The sequence below is a fragment of the Salmo trutta genome, chromosome 4 (genome assembly GCF_901001165.1).
Source record: "Salmo trutta chromosome 4, fSalTru1.1, whole genome shotgun sequence".
NCBI classification, from domain to species: domain Eukaryota; kingdom Metazoa; phylum Chordata; class Actinopteri; order Salmoniformes; family Salmonidae; genus Salmo; species Salmo trutta.
In genome coordinates, this window is record NC_042960.1 from 68,310,935 (window position 1) to 68,334,678 (window position 23,744).

The 23,744-nt window shown below is 40.9% G+C and overlaps 1 protein-coding gene across 1 annotated transcript; it reads left to right on the top strand.

The window, feature by feature from the left end:
• Nucleotides 1-952: 952 nt before the first annotated feature.
• On the top strand, nt 953-8,521 carry LOC115193078 (tripartite motif-containing protein 16-like). Its single transcript, XM_029752063.1, has 7 exons — nt 953-1,653; nt 2,085-2,180; nt 6,188-6,421; nt 6,557-6,734; nt 6,860-6,919; nt 7,156-7,596; nt 8,508-8,521. The coding sequence occupies exons 1-7, from the start codon at nt 1,057-1,059 to the stop codon at nt 8,519-8,521; spliced, it is 1,620 nt and encodes a 539-aa protein (XP_029607923.1). The 5' UTR covers nt 953-1,056.
• The last annotated feature ends 15,223 nt before the right edge of the window (nt 8,522-23,744 follow it).

Below are 23,744 nucleotides of genomic sequence, written 5' to 3' on the forward strand. Positions count from 1 at the left end.
CAAAGAACTCTGATTGTAAAACGTCTTCTCTTTTTAGTCCTAGATATGTCTAGGGTTACTGCTGAATGTAGTACCTCTAACCCTGACCCTAGACCTAACAGTAATAAACACACTGTAATGTAAAGTGTTCCATCATTCTCAATGATCAGTCAATACATCCAGTATTCATTTCACCTACAGTACATTGTATCCATTTCAAGTCCCCCCTCCCCCCATTGTAGCTAATTATCTATAACACATTGTACAGTTTTACAACCATGTATAATAATATCTAGAAGACAGAGACATATCATTACATACAGTATATCATAGATGACATGTATAAATCCTTACTTTATATTTCCTGTACCACTTTCCATTCCAGTAGCCTTATTACTGGTGAGGGTTACTGCTGCTAGTACAGTGGAAGAATGAGGCATCACAGTACTTGTTACACCACTGTACTAACAGGAACAATTACCCACAAATAAACACACTGTAATGTAAAGTGTTCCATCATTCTCAATGATCAGTCAATACATCCAGTATTCATTTCAACTATAGTACATTCTATCAATATCAAGTTCCCTCCTCATTACAACCACGTATTAATTATTATAGACACTTATAATCAGTGTTACAACACATAACTGTTTTATAACGCATTATAAAGGTCATTAATATAATTATAATTTGTACTTCATAGAAACTGTTACCCTTCATATATTCTAACAAATCTATTTAATGTATTCCATATTAAGGGTCCTATCCTGGGAACTAAACTCTTTGTCTCCCTCTAGACATTGCATGCAGTTCTCTCTCTCCCTCCCTTGCTCTAACTTCTACCTCACTGGCTCCCTCCCTGCACCCCTCCTTCCCTCGTTCCCTCCCTCTCTCTAACCCCTCCTTCCCTCGTTCCCTATAACCCCTCCCTCCCTCTAACCCCTCCCTCCCTCTAACCCCACCCCTCTGGCAGAACCAGGAAGTCCCTCCCCCTCCCACAAAAATTTTCTGTGGAAATGAAACTGATCTGAGTCTCTGTCTCGTCTGTCTGTGTGAGAGTGAACAACCGTCCAAATGGCTGAGCAGGGAGTACTGCTGGACCAGGACCAGTTCTGTTGTTCTGTCTGTCTGGATCTACTGAAGGAGCCGGTCACTACTGCTTGTGGACATAATTACTGTAGAAGCTGTATTGAGGGCTGCTGGGATCAGGATGTTCTGAAAGGGGTCTATAGCTGTCCTCAGTGCAGAGAGACCTTCACTCCAAAGCCTAATCTGAGGAAAAATAACATGTTGGCTGAGGTGGTGGAGAAACTGAAGAAGACAGGACCCCAGGCTGCTCCCCCTCCTGCTCTGTGCTATGCTGGACCTGGAGATGTGGTGTGTGATGTCTGCACTGGGACCAGAAAGCAGAAAGCCCTCATGTCCTGTCTGGTGTGTCTGGCCTCTTACTGTGAGACTCACCTCCAATCGCACTATGAATCTCCTGCTTTGAAGAAGCACAAGCTGGTCAAAGCCATCGCACAACTACAGGAGAAGATCTGCTCTCATCATGACAAACTGCTGGAGGTTTACTGTCGTACCGATCAGCAGTGTATCTGTCTGCTGTGTGTGAAAGATGAACATAAAGGCCATGATACAGTGTCAGCTGCAGCAGAGAGGACTGAGAAACAGGTAAGACCAGAACAACTTGTTGGTGACTGTCTGATAAACAAAGAATTAAAGATACAGTAGGAACTAAGGCTGTTTGAATATGAGATCATTCAAATGAAATGGATCCACAGCAGAATAAACATGAACACAAACCTTTAGTATATAGATATGTTAACCCAGATTCTCCAAATGTATCACCATTTTCTAAAGTCAAACACTATTATAATTCTGAATGGCCTTTTATGAGTCCAAAGTTCAGTCTCAACCCCTTGATACATGTAGGCCTACCATAAAAACTATAATCATTCACATTGCAACATAATATCATATTGTAAAGGGACTTCCTCAGGATTGCAGACCTTCCTCACTATGGGTCCTATGTCACATTACTATACCATTGATCTACTGGACAAATATAGCTTGATAGCTCATTGAAGAGTGATTCTCCACAGAGGCAGCTGGGGATGAGTGAGCAGAAGGTCCAGCAGAGATTCCAGGAGAGAGAGAAGGAGCTGAAGGAGCTCCAACAGGCTGTGGAGTCTTTCAAGGTGAGTATTGTTGACCAGAGGAGACACACCATTTCACTTCTCTCCTCCGGTCAGAGAGAGAGAGAGATAGAGGGGCCCCTATCCAATCCCACTGACCCCACTGTTGGGAACAGGCTGTCTTGACCCCTTTCAGAGAATTGACTGCTTAATGTAACCGGCGGGATTTGAACCCAGGTCTACCGTGGGATAAACCAACATATTGACCATTAAATCAAGAGAACATTCCCTATTGGGCCGACACTGATTTAGAAGTCAAAGGCGTGTTTACCTCATCACATAACCATGAGTAACCATGACTGACTCATGTCCCCTATACATTAACATGGAGCTCTCTCTCTCTCTCTCTCAATTCGATTCAAAGGTCTTTATTGGCATGGGAAACATATCTTTACTATGCCAAAGCAAGTGAAGTAGATAATAAACAATCATGAATGAACAGTAAACATTACACAACATTTATTTTCAAAAGAATAGAGACATTTCAAATGTTATAATTCAAGTGCAAACAGAGAGAGCCGTGCGCCAGACTTAGTTCTGGAGGTGAAATGGAAATGAATGAGGGAGAGTTAAAACCTGTTAGGGCTAGGGGGCACTATTTTCACAACCGGGTGAAAATAACATACCCGATTTAATCTGGTTACTACTCTTGCCCAGAAACTAGAATATGCATATAATTAGTATCTTAGTAATATTTGTATATTTGGATAGAAAACCCTCTACATTTTCTAAAACTGTTTGAATGGTGTCTGTGAGTATAACAGAACTCATATGGCAGGCCAAAACCTGAGAAGATTCCATACAGGAAGTGTCCTGTCTGACAATTTCTGGTGCTTCTTTTGCCTCTCTATCAAAAATAAAGTATCTCTGCTGTAACGTGACAATTTCTAAGGCTTCCATAGGTTCTCTGAAGGCGCCAGAAAGTGAAATAGGATCTCTGCTGTCTCTAGGCCAGCAGCTCTGTTTGGTCAGCCTTGTGGCTCAGAGCCTGGAGATGCGTGGCCACGAGAGTGTTTTTCTTCACCTGTTTGAATGAATACAATATCGTCCGGTTGGAATATTATTGCTATTTTACGAGGAAAATTGCATAAAAATAGATTTTAAACAGAATTTGACATGCTTCTAAGTACGGTAAAGGAACATTTTGACATTTTTTGTCACGAAATGCGTCACCCTTCGGATATTTACCGGAACGCACGAACAAAAGGGAGCTATTTCAATATAACTATGGATTATTTGGGACAAAAACAACATTTGTTGTTGAAGTAGAAGTCCTGGGAGTGCATTCTGACGAAGAACAGCAAAGGTAATCCAATTTTTCTAATAGTAATTCTGAGTTTAGTGAGCCTCGACTTGGCGAGTGTCTGAATAGCTAGTCGTGATGGCCGAGCTATATACTCAGAATATTGCAAAATGTGCTTTTGCCGAAAAGCTATTTTAAAATCTGACACTGCGATTGCATAAAGGAGTTCTGTATCTATAATTCTTAAAATAATTTATGTATTTTGTAAACGTTTATCAAGTGTAATTTAGTAAATTCACCGGAAGTTTTCGGTGTGTATGCTAGTTCTGAACATCACATGCTAATGTAAAAAGCTGTTTTTTGATATAAATATGAACTTGATTGAACAAAACATGCATGTATTGTATAACATAATGTCCTAGGAGTGTCATCTGATGAAGATCATCAAAGTTTAGTGCTGCATTTAGCTGTGTTTTGTTTTTTTGTGACATATATGCTAGCTTGAAAAATGGCTGTGTGATTATTTTTGGCTGGGTACTCTCCTAATATAATCTCATGTTTTGCTTTCGCTGTAAAGCCTTTTTGAAATCGGACAATGTGGTTGGATTAACGAGAGTCTTATCTTTCAAATGGTGTAAAATAGTCATATGTTTGAGAAAATTGAATTGTGGTATTTTAGTGGTATTTTAGTTGGTTTTGTATTTCGTGCGGTGCGATGCCATTGGCAGTTGGCTAGGGGTTCCGCTAGCGGAACGTCTGTCCATAAGAGGTTATCAGGAGGATAGTTTATTGGACTCTACCTGTAGGGAGGGTCCCGGGTGGAGAGCCATACCCTCTGCCCGAGTTGATAGCGTGGAGCAGGGGTCCGGTGGTGATCCGCTTGTCTCCTATACCTGGGAGTGGTCTTCAAAAGAGAGGCCCGGGCTCTCTTCCAGGTACGGCGACAGCGGCAGAAGAACATCTGGGCAGAGGGAGTGCTGACTTCCTCCTCTTGCTCGGGGAAGAGCGGCGGCTGACATCCCAAGGAACACTTGAAGGGCGAGAAACCCGTGGCAGATAATGAACAATCATGAATGAACAGTAAACATTACACAACATTTATTTTCAAAAGAATAGAGACATTTCAAATGTTATAATTCAAGAGCAAACAGAGAGAGCCGTGCGCCAGACTGAGTTCTGGAGGTGAAATGTTAATGAATGAGGGAGAGTTAAGTGAGGTAGAAGGTGTGGAGAAGAGCTCAGAACCAGAGAAGTATTTGGTCATATGAGATTTGACTTCAGAAGAGTTCCAGGGTGTGTTGAGTGGTGGTGTCCCGTCCTCCCAGGTCGTTGGCATAGTGCAGGAGCAGATAGGGTCAAAGTAGTGGAATGGGGTAGTGGGTTTTTAATGAGTGTAGGGTTAGTTGGCATGGTGCAGGAGCAGATAGGGTCAAAGTAGTGGAGTGTAGGGTTAGTTGGAAGGATGTTGTTTTATTTGAAAAAATATGAGATGTTCCTTTTCCCATTTTGTATCACAAAGTAAAATAGATTTATATTATTGTCCAGTTGGGGGCGGTAATACAACATATTGAGGGGGGTGGTACACAGGGTTTGTTTAGGGCAGACAAGCGCGACCAGCCGGCAGCGGGGGTTAGGACTAGGCTGGACACTACATTTTTAACCACATTTACTGATATAACTAGTTCATTGCATATGAAAAAGGAGCCCAGTTATATAACATTACCATATGTCCCAGCTGTTTGCCGTAGTTAAACGCAAAAAGCGGTCATGTTTTAGGTCATGTTTCACCCTGCCAGCTCCTATTAGTTGTATTGAACAAACAGGTCTTATTTTAGGTCATGTTTCACCCTGCCAGCTCCTATTAGTTGTATTGAATAAACAGCTCTTATTTTACTTATCTGACTCAGTTGCTACCTCAGATTATGAGCCTATCAATTGTGGTGAATGAGGTATGTAGTACCCACAGAAGACCACAGGGAAGAGCAAGAGAGATATAAACCCATACCGTTTTTCTCTTTAAATTCCCTGAACCTAACAATCAATCAAATGTATTTATGAAGCCCTTTTTACATCAGCAGATGTCACAAAGTGCTGTACAGAAACTCTAACCCTACGAATAACCTATTTTAGCCTGAACCCTAATTCTAGGGTAGGGTAGCCTACAACTATTTTAGTAATAATATTATGTTAGTAAATACCATTTTACTACTAAATAGCATTTGTTATTTTTTAAATAAAACCTATTTAAGCATTTGCTTTTTATTAGTTATTTTATTATATTTATTATTGCAAGGCAGAACACTTGATAAACAGGACTCTTTTGTTTTATATGTTAAATGTGGTTTGAACTGGGTGACATAGTAACCTCAATGTGAAAGTCCAGCAATTGGCGTTGGATAGGTGGGGCAGGTTTGAGACTGATCTCTCTAATTAATAAGAAAAATACACTTTATTTCTCAGCTGCCTCACCAATGTCTTTACTTGAATTAATAACTTTTAATTGGTAAATATTTCCAATAGATGGCAGCATAAGACCACGAAGTATCAGTTATAGGCTACAAGCAGCCATATGATTGACATAAAATAGCATGCAACCAAAGACTATATGTCCCATAATTTTCTAAAATGGCCACTACCTACTGTCTCTCTGTCTCTGTCTCTCTCTCTCTGTCTCTCTCTCTGTCTCTCTCTCTGTCTCTGTCTCTGTCTCTCTCTCTGTCTCTGTCTCTGTCTCTGTCTCTCTCTCTATCTCTCTCTCTCTTAACAGCGCTCTGCACAGGCAGCAGTGGAGGACAGTGATCAGATATTTACTGAGCTGATCCGCTCCATTGAGAGAAGGAGCTCTGAGGTGAAGGAGCTGATCAGAGCCCAAGAGAAGGCTCAAGTGAGTCAAGCTGAAGGACTCCTGGAGCAACTGAAGCAGGAGATAGCTGAGCTGAGGAAGAGAAGCACTGAGCTGGAGCAGCTCTCACACACAGAGGATCACATCCATTTCCTCCAGGTAACTAAACTGCCTTGTTACATGTGATATGACAATGAACTGAATGTGAAACTCTCAATTATTCTGTTCTACTGTCTGTCTATCAGTATATCTGTATCTATATGTCTTTCTGTCTCTCTTCTCTTCTCTCTCCAGAGTTATCAATCTTATTTAAGTTATAAGTCTCTCTCCAGTATCAGTGTATCTTCAGACTTACCCAGCATCGTTGTCCGTCCTCTTCAGTACTTTGAAGATGTGAGTAAGACTGTGTCTGAACTGAGAGAGAAACTAGAAGACTTCCTTAAAGGAGAATGGACCAAGATCTCCACTACAGGTGTGTTGAAAACAATAAGAACATCAACTTTAGACCATTGAAAGTTCCCTACTAGTCATATACATGTGGAAAATGGTATGATGATAACATTCCCTCTCTCTGTCAATGTGTTTGTGTGTCTGTAGTAAATATAGTGGATGTTGTACTGCCTCCAGAGCCCAAGACCAGAGAACAGTTGTTACAATGTGAGTCTCTTTATTGTGAAGTAACTAACAGTCTCTTTTTACTGACACTCCTAACAATCCCTCTAGAAATATATAGCAATAGTAGATCTAATCAAAGACTGGGTATCTATCTGATTCCTCATATTTCTCTGATTTGATCTCTGCTGTGCTCTAATCAAAGACAGGGTAGATACAGTATCTGACTTAACTTATTCTTCTGACTCCCATCATTGGTCTCTGCTCTGCTCTTCTCCCAGATTCCTGTCAGCTCACACTGGACCCAAACACAGCACACACATACCTCTCTCTGACTGAAGGGAACAGAAAGGCGACCAATTCACGCCAAGTCCAACCATATCCTCACCATCCAGACAGATTCACCAACTACAGTCAGGTTCTGTGTAGAGAGGGTCTGTCTGGACGCTGTTACTGGGAGGTAGTGTGGAGTGGAGACAGGGTTTATACAGCAGTCTCATATAAAGACATCAGCACAACAGGTCATTTATTTGGACTCAATAACAATTCCTGGAGTTTACAATGCTGTAGAGGTGGTTATTGTTTCATACACAATAATGTTGAGACTAAAGTATCAGGCCCTCAGTCCTCCAGAGTAGGAGTGTACCTGGATCACAAGGCAGGTACTCTGTCCTTCTACAGTGTCTCTGACACAATGACCCTCCTCCACAGAGTCCAGAACACATTCACTCAGCCCCTCTATCCTGGGTTTTATGTCGATGGTGCTGCTGAGCTGGTTAAACTGTAGTAGGGTCCACATAGATACTAGTCATGCTGTTGTAGTCTATAGCTGAGCTGGTTAAATTGTAGAAGTGTCCACATAGATACTAGTCATGCTGGTGTAGTCTATAGCTGAGCTGGTTAAACTGTAGTAGGGTCCACATAGATACTAGTCATGCTGGTGTAGTCTATAGCTGAGCTGGTTAAACTGTAGTAGGGTCCACATAGATACTAGTCATGCTGGTGTAGTCTATAGCTGAGCTGGTTAAACTGTAGTAGGGTCCTCATAGATACTAGTCATGCTGGTGTAGTCTATAGCTGAGCTGGTTAAACTGTAGTAGGGTCCACATAGATACTAGTCATGCTGGTGGTGATGGTCCCCAGATGTGATGATTCATTCTGCTCTCTTTTATCTACAATGATTTAACTGATTTGATCTTCAGAAGATGTAATGAATTAAAATTCTATGTTTTCATATTTTTGTAATTGCAATGTTTTAATATTGTACATTTCCATGAATCATGATGTATGGTGTTGATGTATATTGGTTGTCATTCAGAACCATTGATATGTTTTCTCAATTGGTCAAATTTTCCTTAGTGGCATTGAACAGATAGTAACTAAACTATATGGACTGGTTTCCTGGACATGGAACAGATAGTAACTAAACTATATGGACTGGTTTCCTGGACATGGAACAGATAGTAACTAAACTATATGGACTGGTTTCCTGGACATGGAACAGATAGTAACTAAACTATATGGACTGGTTCCCTGGACATGGAACAGATTAATTGTGAAAAAGAATGTTCAATGTAGATGTCCAGGAAACCGTCCCTAAATGTGTCATCTTTAATCCTCCCATACTGCCCAGTGCAGCAACATTAAACCTGTCCAGCAGGTGGTGCTATTGACCAAACAATAAAACCAGCAGGTATCTTGACTTGCCACTCAGTATATCATTAATGTTCAGAATAGTACTTTAATATCATTGGAGATTGATGGTCTTTTTTATCCACTATCCAGAGTCAGGAACAGATGAAGTTAGGTCTGCTACTGTTCAGTGATTAAATATGATTTATGGTGATGGGAAATAAAAAATCCAACACTAAACTTCATCTAGTAATAGTTTTCCTTTGTTATTTATTCCAAGGTGTGTCTTTAACTTGTAAATGGATTGTGTGGAGGTGAGCTAGTGGTGTGGCTGATAGAATAGAATGAAAAGGGAGGAGGGGAGGGGAAATGGACAGATGAGGAAGAGAAAGATTTTCATCCAGGAGTTAGTGTCTCTGTTCCAAATAGCTCCCTATTCCCTGCGTAGTGCACTAGGCTTCTTTTGACCAGATCTAAAGTAGTGTTGTAGAGGTTACATTGTTTCTCCCTGTCATTACAACATGACAATATGGTAATGCCTTTAGTGGTTTCCTCCCCCTTTTGTTTTTATTGTTATTTTGTAATGTGTGTTGTCAGGTTGTTCCTCTGTGTTCCTAATTACTGTCATCACCACAGCAGCTAGATAACTGTGTTCTACATCCTGGGGTTTACCCAGGACCTCATCCAGTATTACTGTCATCACCACAGCAGCTAGATAACTGTGTTCTACATCCTGGGGTTTACCCAGGACCTCATCCAGTATTACTGTCATCACCACAGCAGCTAGATAACTGTGTTCTACATCCTGGGGTTTACGCAGGACCTCCTCCAGTATTACTGTCTTCACCACAGCAGCTAGATAACTGTGTTCTACATCCTGGGGTTTACGCAGGACCTCCTCCAGTATTACTGTCTTCACCACAGCAGCTAGATAACTGTGGTCTACATCCTGGGGTTTACCCAGGACCTCCTCCAGTATTACTGTCATCACCACAGCAGCTAGATAACTGTGTTCTACATCCTGGGGTTTACCCAGGACCTCCTCCAGCATTACTACCATCTCCACAGCAGCCATCTCCTTTACAGCATCAGTAACTCCTTTACAGCATCAGTATCTCCTTTACAGCACCAGTATCTATTTTACAGCATCAGTATCTCTTTTACAGCATCAGTATCTCCTTTACAACATCAGTAACTCCTTTACAACATCAGTAACTCCTTTAAAACATCAGTAACTCCTTTACAGCATCAGTAACTCCTTCACAGCATCAGTATCTCCTTTACAGCATCAGTATCTCCTTTACAGCATCAGTATCTCCTTTACAGCATCAGTAACTCCTTTACAGCATCAGTAACTCCTTTGCAGCATCAGTATCTCCTTTTACAGCATCAGTAACTCCTTTACAGCGTCAGTAACTCATTTCAGGAATGCAAACATCCTGTCAGTGAGGCACATTTTCAAGTCCTTGGACACCCAGGGCTTGTTGTTGGGAAATACTCAGACAGTTGTTTTAATGACAGTATCCTCACAGAACTGAATGTATGATGTGATGCTGTCTGTCAACTCGTGGGGATCCCTGTACCAGTCAAATCACACCACCCAGTCTGTGACGTCAAAGCAATCCTTGAGCTCCTCCCTACTCTCCTCTGTCCAGACCTGAATGGATTTCTCTACAGTTTTTTTGTGTTTCACCTGCATCTCGGTAGGAGATTGATAAGGTTATGGTCTGATTTCCCGATTGTTTGCCTTGTATGCGTCCTCTACGTTTCCATTACACAGATCCAGGAGGAGAGTTGAGTGAGTTGGACAGGTGACACTGTTGCAGAGTGGGGAGGGAGGGAGGGAGAGCCTATTAAAATCCACAAGCACAAAATCTAATCAAATCGAAGTTTATTTGTATTATTATTATATTATAATATAATATAATATTATTATAAAAATGTATTTATTTTGTTTTATTTGTCAAGTGCACCGAATACAATAGGTGTAGACCTTACAGTGAAATGCTTACTTACAGGCTCTAATCAATAGTGGGAAAAAAAGGTATGTGTGTGTGTGTGTGTGTGTGTGTGTGTGTGTGTAGGTAAGTAAAGATATAAAACAACAGTAAAAAGACATTTGAAAATAGAGTAGCAAGGCTATATACAGACACCGGTTAGTCAGGCTTATTGAGGTAGTATGTACATGTGGTTAACTTCTTGCCTCTAGGGGTTCTAGCGGAACCCCGTTCCGCCAGCGGAACCCCTAGCCAAAAGCCAATGGGATCGCACGGCGCGAAATACAAAAACTACTAAAATACCACAATTCAATTTTCTCAAACAAGCAACTATTTTACACCATTTTAAAGATAAGACTCTCGTTAATCTAACCACATTGTCTGATTTCAAAAAGACTTTACAGCGAAAGCAAAACATTAGATTATGTTAGGAGAGTACATAGACACAAATAATCACACAGCCATTTTCAAAGCAGGGAAATATGTCACAGAAACCGAATAAAAGCTAAATTATGCACTGTCATGACGTTGGCCTGTGGGTAAGGTTTATGACCCCCCCATAAATACCTTCTCCCTTCCCCTCTCTGACCCTACTGAAGGACTTGAATAGCCTGTGTTAAATATAGAGAGTCTGGGAACATCAAACAAATGGGGAAAAGGAACCATATTTTGGTAATAAAACCAGTTGGAAATATGCTTTGGAACGTAATGAGGATGGATTTCATTTCAGTTGTCATCTGAGACATTATGACTGATGACAGGACGACATAAACTGTACCTGGGAAAGTATCCACCCTCTACTTATCAGAGTCACATGGAATTGTTATGCAATTGAAATGTTTGATATTGAAATTGTTTGTTAGGAGATTAAATGTAATTTTAGCTTCCAAATGAGAGAATTGGGTTTTCATAAGGAAAGTGCCCTGCTTGATCAGTGGCCCAACCCTGTGAAGAAACAGGGGTTATAAATGATGAAACACCTCCTTCCCCCTCTCCACTATATAAGCCTTTGATGAAAAGATAACCGTGTGGTTCCAGTACGGGAGGTCTGCAGCCTCTACGTTAGAAGGACACACATGTCAAGGACAGAACTAAGCCAACCTCGGCGTGAGCTATGGTATGAACTGGTATGAACTTTGAGCTTATTCACTACAGAAGTGATACTTCCTAGCCGTTGAGTTAGCAGCTGCCGCTGTAGACGGGGGCTAGGAAAGGACGGACGACGGATCCAGTCTAACAGACAGACGAAGATACCACCACGTATCCAATTTACCACCAGAGACATTCTTCCGAGTTTACAGGAAGATCTGTTGGCCAACCCGGCCAGCATCTACGACCAATCTACCGAAGCGCAGCTCAGAGTAAATATTTATTGCATTTTCCTTTTCCAAATGGGCGGTAATTTAGAATGCATAAGATAATGTATTTACGATAGCATAGCTGCTGTTTCTTTGTTCCTAAATCTTCCCGCTCTTTCATTCAAGCCCAACCCCCTTTCCTTTGTGTAACCAGCCATCATGTATGACATCATTTGTATTCGGTGTATTTGTAATTCTGTGTGATTAGTTTAGGTATTTAGTAAATAAATAATTAAACCCAATTTTGTATTGCTGATTCAACTTTTTAGCCAGGGTTCGTGAAGATAACCAAGAATTTACAACTTTCATTATGAGACTGAAAATAAGACAAGGGTTAATATTGACTACTATCGATGTAAAATATTACTAAGTATTTTAAGAGTTTATTCGGAAGATAACGGCTCTATAAACGTTCTTCCGTGGTGCCCCGACTTTCTAGTTAATTACATTTACATGATTAGCTTAATCAGGTAATATTAATTACAGAGAAATCATTTTATAAGTTAGCATGTCATATCACTTAATCCGGCATAGCCAAAGACACGACATATGGCGCCCCCTGTGAGGACTCTAAAACTAAGACGCACGTTGGGTCAATTTGATAAACATATTGGAGCCCCCGTGCGAGGAATCTAAAATAGGATGAAGCTTTCATTTTGATTCAGCCTATATAAAATTGAAAAGCAGATTACATAATATACCGAGTTGATTATATACATTATGGGAATTGTAGACCGGAATTATTGGTGCGTGTGTGCTCTGGAGTATCGCCTCCGTGTTGTGCTCTGAGGTAGTCAGTGGCGAGCATAAGCTATCTCTGTATGAGGACTGATAAAGCTATCTGAGAAATAGCGCGTTTGGCCAAACGCTGGGCTATTTCTGCCTCTCGCGTTTCAGACGCGTGTTGGCTAGGTCATTATTAATTTCTCGAGCGAGGACAAAGAGCCAGCCGATTGAAATTTAGGAGATATTAGCTTGACCAGCGATAAGTATCTCTCTGTCTGTAGACCACGGTGCATTTCGTTGTTTGCCGCGAGTTCCGGTTAAAACATTGTCAAATATCGCCGAAAAGGGTTTGAACATAATACGTTATAAGTAAAACCTTTCCCTTGCCAAGGGAATCCTATGTTGAGCATTTTTCAGGCATCAAGTAGCATTAGCTTGCTCCAGATGCTAAGCTAACAATAGGGAAAACAGCCATTTTGTTTTGTGCCACATTGTAATTCATCCGACTTGCGGAACGAAAGTCCCGCCCTGGGTACTTCCATTCGATTTCAGTGTGTGCCAGCAGGGACCTCTGAAGAGTCACCAGTACTTTACTTCAAGTAGAATTAGTCAGGTGACACTCAAGTCGTTACTCGTGATATCCAGACGGATATCGATGTCTTATTCAATTGAACTAATAAGTGAAATTGCCAGATTTACATTCTCAAGTTTAAATAATATCCAAATTGATGAGTTTTCTAAATGAGACATTGTAATCTTTTTTCCACATTAACCTAGATGAATAAACCTCTCAGGTTAATTAAAGTTTAAATCCCAAATAGCCTATACAGGTTTGATTTATCATTAAAATTGATCAATCAGTAAAATTTGGTTTTTGCAAAACCCATTCAGTAATCCAGTACTGACAGAAGTCCCGCCCCAGCGGGAATCCCATGTGGCTTCGGCCCAAGGAAGAAGTGTACCATAGTGGGGAGTGTTCCCAACATTTAATCTACTGTTTACACTTATGATATCCAATCAATGGAGATTGTATGGATTATCGTCTCATTCAATTTAATAAGTGAAATTGTTGAACATACCTTAATGTTCTTCCAATCAAATGAGACACTTTTAAAACTTCTCATATTAACCTGGATGAAGCACCCTCAGGTTAATTCAAGTTTAATACCCAGATAGCCTACCCACGTAGGATTAATCATTGGCATTGATTAATTCATTCAATTTGCTTTTGCAAATTCATTCACATCCAACTTCCACATTACTGGTACAGTACTGATGGTTTGTCAACATCTATAAATAGATTAAACTTGTCTTTGCAGCTTCCAATGAATTCCAAACCCAAACATAAAACAAAAAAAAAAATAGGAACATTTTTCCTCTAAATTTTTCTAATAATGTGCAAGCTACCAAAGGAGGTGGCCACCACTCCTCCGCTAATTAGTGAACCTCAACCCATAAAAGGATCGATCTCTGACCTCAGCAGGGATACCAACCCTAATTATGACATTAGCGAAAACACAGCCGAAATTGCGAACGCTCTCCACAATCAACCATCAAACACAGGCTTTGTGACGGTTCTCTCCACTTTAGCACTTATGTATCGCCATCAAAGGTTGGCATCGATCCAATACCACAGTGCACAGCTGAAGCACGTGCAAGACATGGCTAACATGAGGGCAAAGGTGGAGAGAACTGAGCAACTATTGACAAAAGCAGGAAATGAAAACATTCTGCTAGTCGAGGAACTGCGTTTGAAATCGGAAGAATTAAAAGTAATTGCAAATACTTATGACGATGAACGAGCACAAACTCTCCAACAAAATCGTAATCTGCAGGAACAACTCGATTTAGCCAAAACTAAATGCGATGTAGTCCACGCCAAACTAGATAAATCTGTCGAGTTATCTACAAACAGGAACGCGCAATTTGATAACATGCAGGCAGTTTTGTTGAACGTTACTCAAGGTAACAATGTTCTACTCCAAATTCTGCAGACCAAAGACGATCAGTTGATGAACACAATGACAAAGTTGGATGACAAATCAGCAGAACTTATTGAAGTCGCTGACCAAATGAATGATGAGAGAACTCAGGTGATGAGGATGGAAATATTGATTTCTAAGCAAGCAGAGGAAATCTCATCACTGAATCTCTCGCTCTGTACTCGAGACCTCTATCTGCAAACCATGACAGATAAGTTTGAGACGGAAAGGAGCAGAGGTGACACTCACGTGTCAAAATCGGTACTCTAAGCGCTCAAGTGGACTCTGCAATGCAGCAGAAGACCACACTTAGGTACCATCTGGAGGAAGTCCAGAATGGTCACGCTCTACAGCATGACTACCCATCCAAGCAACCGGAGTCCGGTACTCAAAGGAGTGAAGACGATAGGTTTCAGACATTGCCTCCATCATGTGTCCCTCAGTCTTCTCCTCTTGGCCATTCGGCACTGAGTAATATGGAGTCTCTTGGCCAACAAAGCCAAAGCTTGGCTTCTCCTCTTGGCCTGTCAGCCCCAATTTCTCCACAGGATGAAGCCAACCCTCTCCGCCCGCTTGGCGCGGAATACCTTGACAAACTCGTCAAGAATTTCCCCACCTTTGACCCCGTTCCAGGTCAGCCAAACGATACTGAGACGTTCCTAGCTGACATAGAGGACGCGTTGGGTGGCTACCCGAACGCTACGTGTTCTGACAGGGTTTACCTGTTGAAGCGAACGTCGAATAGACACGTGACGAGGTTCATTCGCCTACAACAGCAACACGTGCTAAATGACTACGCTAAACTTGCCACAGCTTTGAAATTAGAATTCAGTGGTTCTGCGACTCGCAAACACGATAGCTCACTGGCTAACACGGTCAAACAAGCTCGAAACGAACACCCACAAGCTTTCTATCATAGGCTTCGTTCAGCTTACTTTGGCCTACTCACGGAAACAGGAATGGAAGAGCTGTTACCATTCAAACAAATGTTTCTGTCGAACATGTATCCCACTTTCATTACCTGCTTGGGCCCTGCAGCCCACGTTGGCTTGCCTATCTTACAACTCAGAGAGCTTGCAAGCACAGCTTTTGAGGCATCAAAAGTTCACAACGCTAAGAGCCCTGACCACTCGGTTTTGAAGTTTAACCAGGAGCACTCACTCCAGTTAGAGGGTGCATTATCAGGTATTGGAGCGTCGAGAGATGACGCACAACAACAGTTTCTACCACGAAACCATGATTCCAATAACCTTCGTGGTCGAAATAACTGTAAAGTACGTAGCCATCAACATGACTACCGCTACAATCGACCCGTTCGCTACGTTCCTGCACCCAACCCACAAAAAGTGTCAGAGCACAAGGGTAACAAAGGGTTGAAGGACGATCAAAACGTAGACCAATGTTCTCCCGAAGTCCCTTGGGAAAAAGACGTTTAGAAACCTCTTGGTGCAGAATCCGATCCAAGGAGATATTACGATGTCTCGACACATTCCATCAGCCAATCTGATTGACCATTCTTTTCATGATTTCGAGCCAGCTGTCTCTGTGAATGAGCAACTTCCCTCCTCCTTGCAGTCGTGCAATACGGTAGTTGAGATGAACTTCTCTTGCCCTTCGGACACTTCCGCAAGCACTGCGGCCGTCTCAGCAAGAAAAAAATTGATGCGCAGAGTACACTCTGCTTCCGATGATACACCTTCTGCTTTGTTGGGGACTGTCACCCCTTACAATGACACTAATGGCGTCAGTCCAGCAACTGACCCGATGACTCCCACTGGTGAAACACTTTGCGATATCACAGACCGATATCCTCGTCTCAGTTTGCAGGTACTGAAGAGGTTGCCACATGCGGACGCGGTGGTGACTGACAGACCTCGACAGCCACTGAGGGTGTTGAAGCACAAACACCAGGAGATTTGGTTGAAAGGTTACAGCCATTCTCATAATAACGCGGCCACTGACAAATCGTACATAGGGTCCGACCTTTTCGTTTGCGCCTCGGACACCAACACCACCCGCTGGTGGGGGGGTCCCGAGACACAAAGGGGGGGAATAGTAGCCCAGACCCATGATTAGCCTCATCGAGGCCGGTGGGGGGGGTCGAGACTACGGACAACACCATACGAGGCTGCCAGAGCATAAATCAAATCTAGTTGTAAACTCCCCTATGAGAACAGTGAGGAGCAGACAGGCCCCTAGACAGGGATTATCTTAGAACACATCTAAGATAGTACTGAGGTGTTCCACACTGGTTGTAAAGGAAGTCCAATGGACTTGTCCACCTCCAAAACAAATGGCAACAATAATCATTCCTTGCCATGTGTAGGTTCAACTACAATACAACTAGTAATATGCTCCAATCATGTGTTCCGGTAGATAATATTTCAGAATAAATCGGTAGGACAACTGGACCCCTTGAATACCAGTACCAATAACACAGTCAGTCCAGCAACACTCAGTAAGAGGATTAGTAACCTCACAAGTTAAATTGCTATTGATAATAGCGACATAGGAGTCACTCAGAGTGCAACACGGGGAAGGGAATCTCCATTGCACTCTTCCAATGGTTAACACATGCCACTAATAAATAGGACCCTCCATTCAGGAGAAAAGTTATTAGAAGTCATGAACCATGATCACACCACGTATGACTGGTCCAATACTTAAAGAGTACTTCCGTCGTGAGGTTAGCTCCTCCGTGGATAACATAGCTATGAAATAGACTTCATACCTACCGCCACTACAATAGTGGAAGACACTGTGACTTGTAGAAAACTACTACAGACTCCCTTGACACCAATTCTGACTGACCTCCAGGCATTGACCTGAAAATTACCTGACTACGTCAGACTCATTCTGAACAAGTTGTAATCTGCCAGGATACTTGGTTTTCTTCCCTTGACATGCGCGATTGTGTAAGCATAAACGCACATGCACAACGGAACATCAAATTAGGATTTATGCTAGGACCACTTAAACATGTCAAACGTTGTTCAGCATTAATCTTTTGGTCCATTTTTAACGTGAAACATCAGTAAACATCAGTAATATTTTCACACAACCTATCAAGTGTCTAGAATAAACGATAATGACAAAGGCACTCTTCTCAGATTCATGCGCAGGCGCAAAAAATGAAGTGATGACGTGTCAACTTGTAAGCTTTCTAATTCGGTCTGTATTCATGACAGATGCTTCCAACAACTTTCTAAAGATCGTTGACATCTAGTGGAAGCAGTAGGAGTTGCGAACTGAATCCTTTCTCACTGTGGTATCTTTAAAACAATGACACTAAATAGTACAGTCACAAAATTCTCATTTTTTTAAATCTATTTTTCACAGGTTTTTGCCTGCAATATGAGTTTTGTTATACTTACAGACACCATTCAAACTGTTTTAGAAAATTCAGAGTGTTTTCTATCCGAATGTGTTAATAATATGCATATCCTAGCTTCTGAGTTGGTGTAGGAGGCAGTTAAAAATGGGCACATATTTTTTTCAAAATTCTCAATACTGCCCCCGTGGCCCGTAGAGGTTAAGGGTCCAAGCAAAATACCAGCCTTAGTAAAGTTGAACATTTACTTCTAGGCCTTTGACTCTACAGCAATCACCAGTTTTCTAACCAGAAGTCCATAGGTCATCCCTGTAGACTGCCCAAAACTGGTGCCTTACAGCTGTAGACTTATCATATAGTTGTCAACTTAGGATAGTACCCTAAGCGCCACCCCGCAAATTAGGAAAGCCCTAAATATGACATTAGACAATGCCATGATAGGGTCATTTTGCCAAGACAATGGACGTAGATAGAATACAGTCCAATTAGATGATTAAGGTGGCATAACTATATTTTGTTTTGTTTATGCTTTCATTCATGTTGTTTCATTTTCTTCGGCACATAGAAAGTGATAAAGCCATAAACAACTCCCCCATACAACCATCAGTTAGTGCCACAACGCCGCTCATTTGGGAGGAAATGTAATGATATATTTCATGAGTGTGTGTGCGTGCGTTGTTAACATCTGCCTAAGTTACTGCCCAGATATTCCAGTCTGGACGACCAGACGACGGGTCCAGAACGGCGATCCCAATCCGGACATCCGCTGCCGAGCCATGGAACGGACTTCTTCATTTGCAGAGACCCTACCTGGGTCGACCACCAGAGGGGGGACTGCAATAGCAACCACCAACTGGACATCTGCTGCCCAGCCTTGGAGCGGACTTCTTCATTTGCAGACACCCTACCCGGGTCGACCGCCAGATGGGGACCACAACGATGATCCACAACCAGGACAACCCACGTTCATTTTTATGTTGGTTTACAACATGCAGGTTAATCGCAAGATTGAACCCAACATGGGGGGACTGTCATGACGTTGACCTGTGGGTAAGGTTTATGACCCCCCCCATAAATACCTTTCTCCCTTCCCCTCTCTTTCTGTCCTGAAGGACTGCTGTCCTGTTAAATATAGAGAGTCTGGGAACATCAAACAAATGGGGAAAGGAACCATATTTTGGTAATAAAACCAGTTGGAAATATGCTTTGGAACGTAATGAGTATGGATATCAGTTCGGTTGTCATCTGAGACATTATGACTGATGACAGGACGACATAAACTGTACCTGGGAAAGTATACACCCTCTAGTTATCAGAGTCACATGGAATTGTTATGCAATTGAAATGTTTGATATTGAAATTATTTGTTAGGAGATTAAATGTAATTTTAGCTTCCAAATGAGAGAATTGGGTTTTCATAAGGAAAGTGCCCTGCTTGATCAGTGGCCCACCCCTGTGAAGAGACAGGGGTTATAAACGATGAAACACATCCTTCCCCCTCTCCACTATATAAGCCTTTGACGAAAAGATAACCACATTGTTCCAGTACGTGAGGTCTGCTGCCTCTACGTTAGAAGGACACACATGTCAAGTACAGAACTAAGCCAACCTCGGTGTGAGCTTTGGTGGCGAATGGTGTGAACTTTGAGCTTATTCACTACAGAAGTGAAACTTCCTAGCCGTTGAGTTAGCAGCGGCCGCTGTAGACGGGGGCTAGGAAAGGACAGACGACGGATCCAGTCTAACAGACGGACGAAGATACCACCACGTATCCAATTTACCACCAGAGACATTCTTCCGAGGACAGGAAGATCTGTTGGCCAACCCGGCCAGCATCTACGACCAATCTACCGAAGCAAATATTTACCGGAGTAAATATTTATTGCATTTTCCTTTTCCAAATGGGCGGTAATTTAGAATGCATAAGATAATGTATTTACGATAGCATAGCTGCTGTTTCTTTGTTCCTAAATCTTCCCGCTCTTTCATTCAAGCCCAACCCCCTTCCCTTTGTGTAACCAGCCATCATGTATGACATCAATTGTATTCGGTGTATTTGTAATTCTGTGTGATTAGTTTAGGTATTTAGTAAATAAATAATTAAACCCAATTTTGTATTGCTGATTCAACTTGTTAGCCAGGGTTCGTGAAGATAGCCAAGAATTTACAACTTTCATTATGAGACTGAAAATAAGATAAGGGTTAATATTGACTGCTATCGATGTAAAATATGACTAAGTATTTTAAGAGGTTATTCGGAAGATAACGGCTCTATAAACGTTCTTCCGTGGTGCCCCAACTTTCTAGTTAATTACATTTACATGATTAGCTTAATCAGGTAATATTAATTACAGAGAAAGAATTTTATAGGTTAGCATGTCATATCACTTAATCCGGCATAGCTAAAGACACGACACAGGTCTAACACTTACTTATACTCAGGCAGACCTACCCTGGCAATTACTTTTCATTCTATAAAGGGTCACAAGCTCACTACACAGCAGCTCCATAAATTAAATAAAAAAATCTCCCAACTGTTTCAAATTTTCAAACACATTTTCTTTAAGTTCAACAAGGTCACGACACCACACATCAATCACCAGGCCATTACTCTATAATACACACATCAATCACCAGGCCATTACTCTATAATACACACATCAATCACCAGGCCATTACTCTATAATACACACATCAACCACCAGGCCATTACTCTATAATACACACATCAACCACCAGGCCATTACTCTATAATACACACATCAACCACCAGGCCATTACTCTATAACACACATCAATCACCAGGCCATTACTCTATACTACACACATCAACCACCAGGCCATTACTCTATAATACACACATCAATCACCAGGCCATTACTCTATATTACACACATCAATCACCAGGCCATTACTCTATAATACACACATCAATCACCAGGCCATTACTCTATAATACACACATCAATCACCAGGCCATTACTCTATATTACACACATCAACCACCAGGCCATTACTCTATAATACACACATCAATCACCAGGCCATTACTCTATAATACACACATCAATCACCAGGCCATTACTTTTTATTTCAAACATGTGCTTTACTTCAAAGAAACAGCTGCACTATAAAGTTACATTACACTAAATAGACACTACATAGACACTACATACACACTACAATACACACTACAATACACACTACAATACACACTACAATACACACTACAATACACACTACATACACACTACACTACACACTACAATACAATACACACTACAATACACACTACAATACAATACACACTACACTACACACTACAATACACATTACATACACACTACAATACACCCTACACTACACACTACAATACACATTACACTACACACTACAATACACACTAAATACACACTACACTACACACTACAATAAACACTACTCTACACACTACAATACACACTACACTACACACTACAATACACACTAAATACACACTACCCACTACAATACCCACTATAATACACACACTAAAGTCCCACAGGGCGGCGCACAATTTGCCCAGCGTCCGGGTTTGGCTGGGTAGGTCGTCATTGTAAATACGATTTTGTACTTAACTGACTTGCCGAGTTAAACAAAAGGTAAAACAATAGTGTGAGAACATCCAGACAGGATGTCCTTAAAAGGTCATAAACACAGAGCACAGGAAAAACTCATCAATCATTTTTTGACAGAAACCGTCTACTATATTCTCTCTGACAGCTAGGTGAGACAACAACATATTACAATTGTATCAAGTACATGTTCCCTCAACAAAGTATTTATCAACATTTTTACATATACATTTATATTTAGTAAATTTATCAAACCATAGTGCCTTCATACTGCTGATACCAATGTTGTCATTTAGCAGAGTCTTATCAAACCATAGTACTATCATACTGCTGATACCAATGTTATCATTTACCAGACAGTCTTATCAAACCATAGTACTATCAGACTGCTGATACCAATGCAGGATGAAACGGGGACACAACCTTACCAACCCCTATATAAAATGGAATAGAAAAATATGTATTATTTTACAACAACAATGTTTTCACAAATTACAGGTCTCAAAAGAATCTTGTTACAAAATACATAGGATTGCAGTTCAGGCCAGTGAAATACAAATGACTAAATACTCAAAAGTCATTGAAATATGTATTTCAAATACATATAACAGAAATACTACCCATCTCTATCTCCACATTATCTTCTGTAACGTGTTGAAGGGAATGCCTGCTGTTGGAAGTGTACTCCACCCTAAAGCCACTCTCCAACTAGGACCACATCCTAGTTAAGCAGTACACCTTGCTGCAGTCAGCTCTCTATGCACGTTTGGTGAGCCACCATGCAGCTGTGGGGTCTCCAACCCAGCCACTATCTCAAGACTATGGACCTCTTGAGGAACTCTTTTGATGTAGTTTAAATTGGTATGGTGGCCAAAGACATGTCATTTATAGTTTTAATTGGTATGGTGGCCAAAGATATTTCAGTTATAGTTTTAATTGGTATGGTGGCCAAAGACAATTCAGTTATAGTTTTAATTGGTATGGTGGCCAAAGACATTTCAGTTATAGTTTTGATTGATATGGTGGCCAAAGACATTTCAGTTATAGTTTTAATTGGTATGGTGGCCAAAGACATTTCAGTTATAGTTTTGATTGGTATGGTGGCCAAAGACAATTCAGTTATAGTTTTAATTGGTATGGTGTCCAAAGATATTTCAGTTATAGTTTTAATTGGTATGGTGGCCAAAGACATTTCAGTTATAGTTTTAATTGGTATGGTGGCCAAAGACATTTCAGTTATAGTTTTGATTGATATGGTGGCCAAAGACATTTCAGTTATAGTTTTAATTGGTATGGTGGCCAAAGACATTTCAGTTATAGTTTTAATTGGTATGGTGGCCAAAGATATTTCAGTTATAGTTTTAATTGGTATGGTGGCCAAAGACATTTCAGTTATAGTTTTGATTAATATGGTGGCCAAAGACATTTCAGTTATAGTTTTAATTGGTATGGTGGCCAAAGACAATTCAGTTATAGTTTTAATTGGTATGGTGGCCAAAGACATGTCATTTATAGTTTTAATTGGTATGGTGGCCAAAGATATTTCAGTTATAGTTTTAATTGGTATGGTGGCCAAAGACAATTCAGTTATAGTTTTGATTGATATGGTGGCCAAAGACATTTCAGTTATAGTTTTGATTGGTATGGTGGCCAAAGACATTTCAGTTATAGTTTTGATTGGTATGGTGGCCAAAGACATTTCAGTTATAGTTTTGATTGGTATGGTGGCCAAAGACATTTCAGTTATAGTTTTAATTGGTATGGTGGCCAAAGACATTTCAGTTATAGTTTTAATTGGTATGGTGGCCAAAGACATTTCAGTTATAGTTTTAATTGGTATGGTGGCCAAATACATTTCAGTTATAGTTTTAATTGGTATGGTGGCCAAAGACATTTCAGCTTTAATTTTGACTTAAAGAGAAACTTCAGAATTTTGGCAATGAAGCCCTTTATCTACTGACACAGAGTCAGACGAAGCCCTTTATCTACTGACCCAGAGTCAGATGAAGCCCTTTATCTACTGACTTAGTCAGATGAACTTGTGGAAAACATTTGTGGTGACAGAAATTAACTGAGGTACAAGGTAATTAAGTAATATTACATATAGTTAGTCTTCAAGGTACTAAACTGAGTGATTGTGTGAAGAAGATACAATGAAGAAAACATTGTGCCAGTAAATCTGAATTAGAACAGCGTGTCATACAAGTTCCTCTTCCTGGTCCTCTGTCTA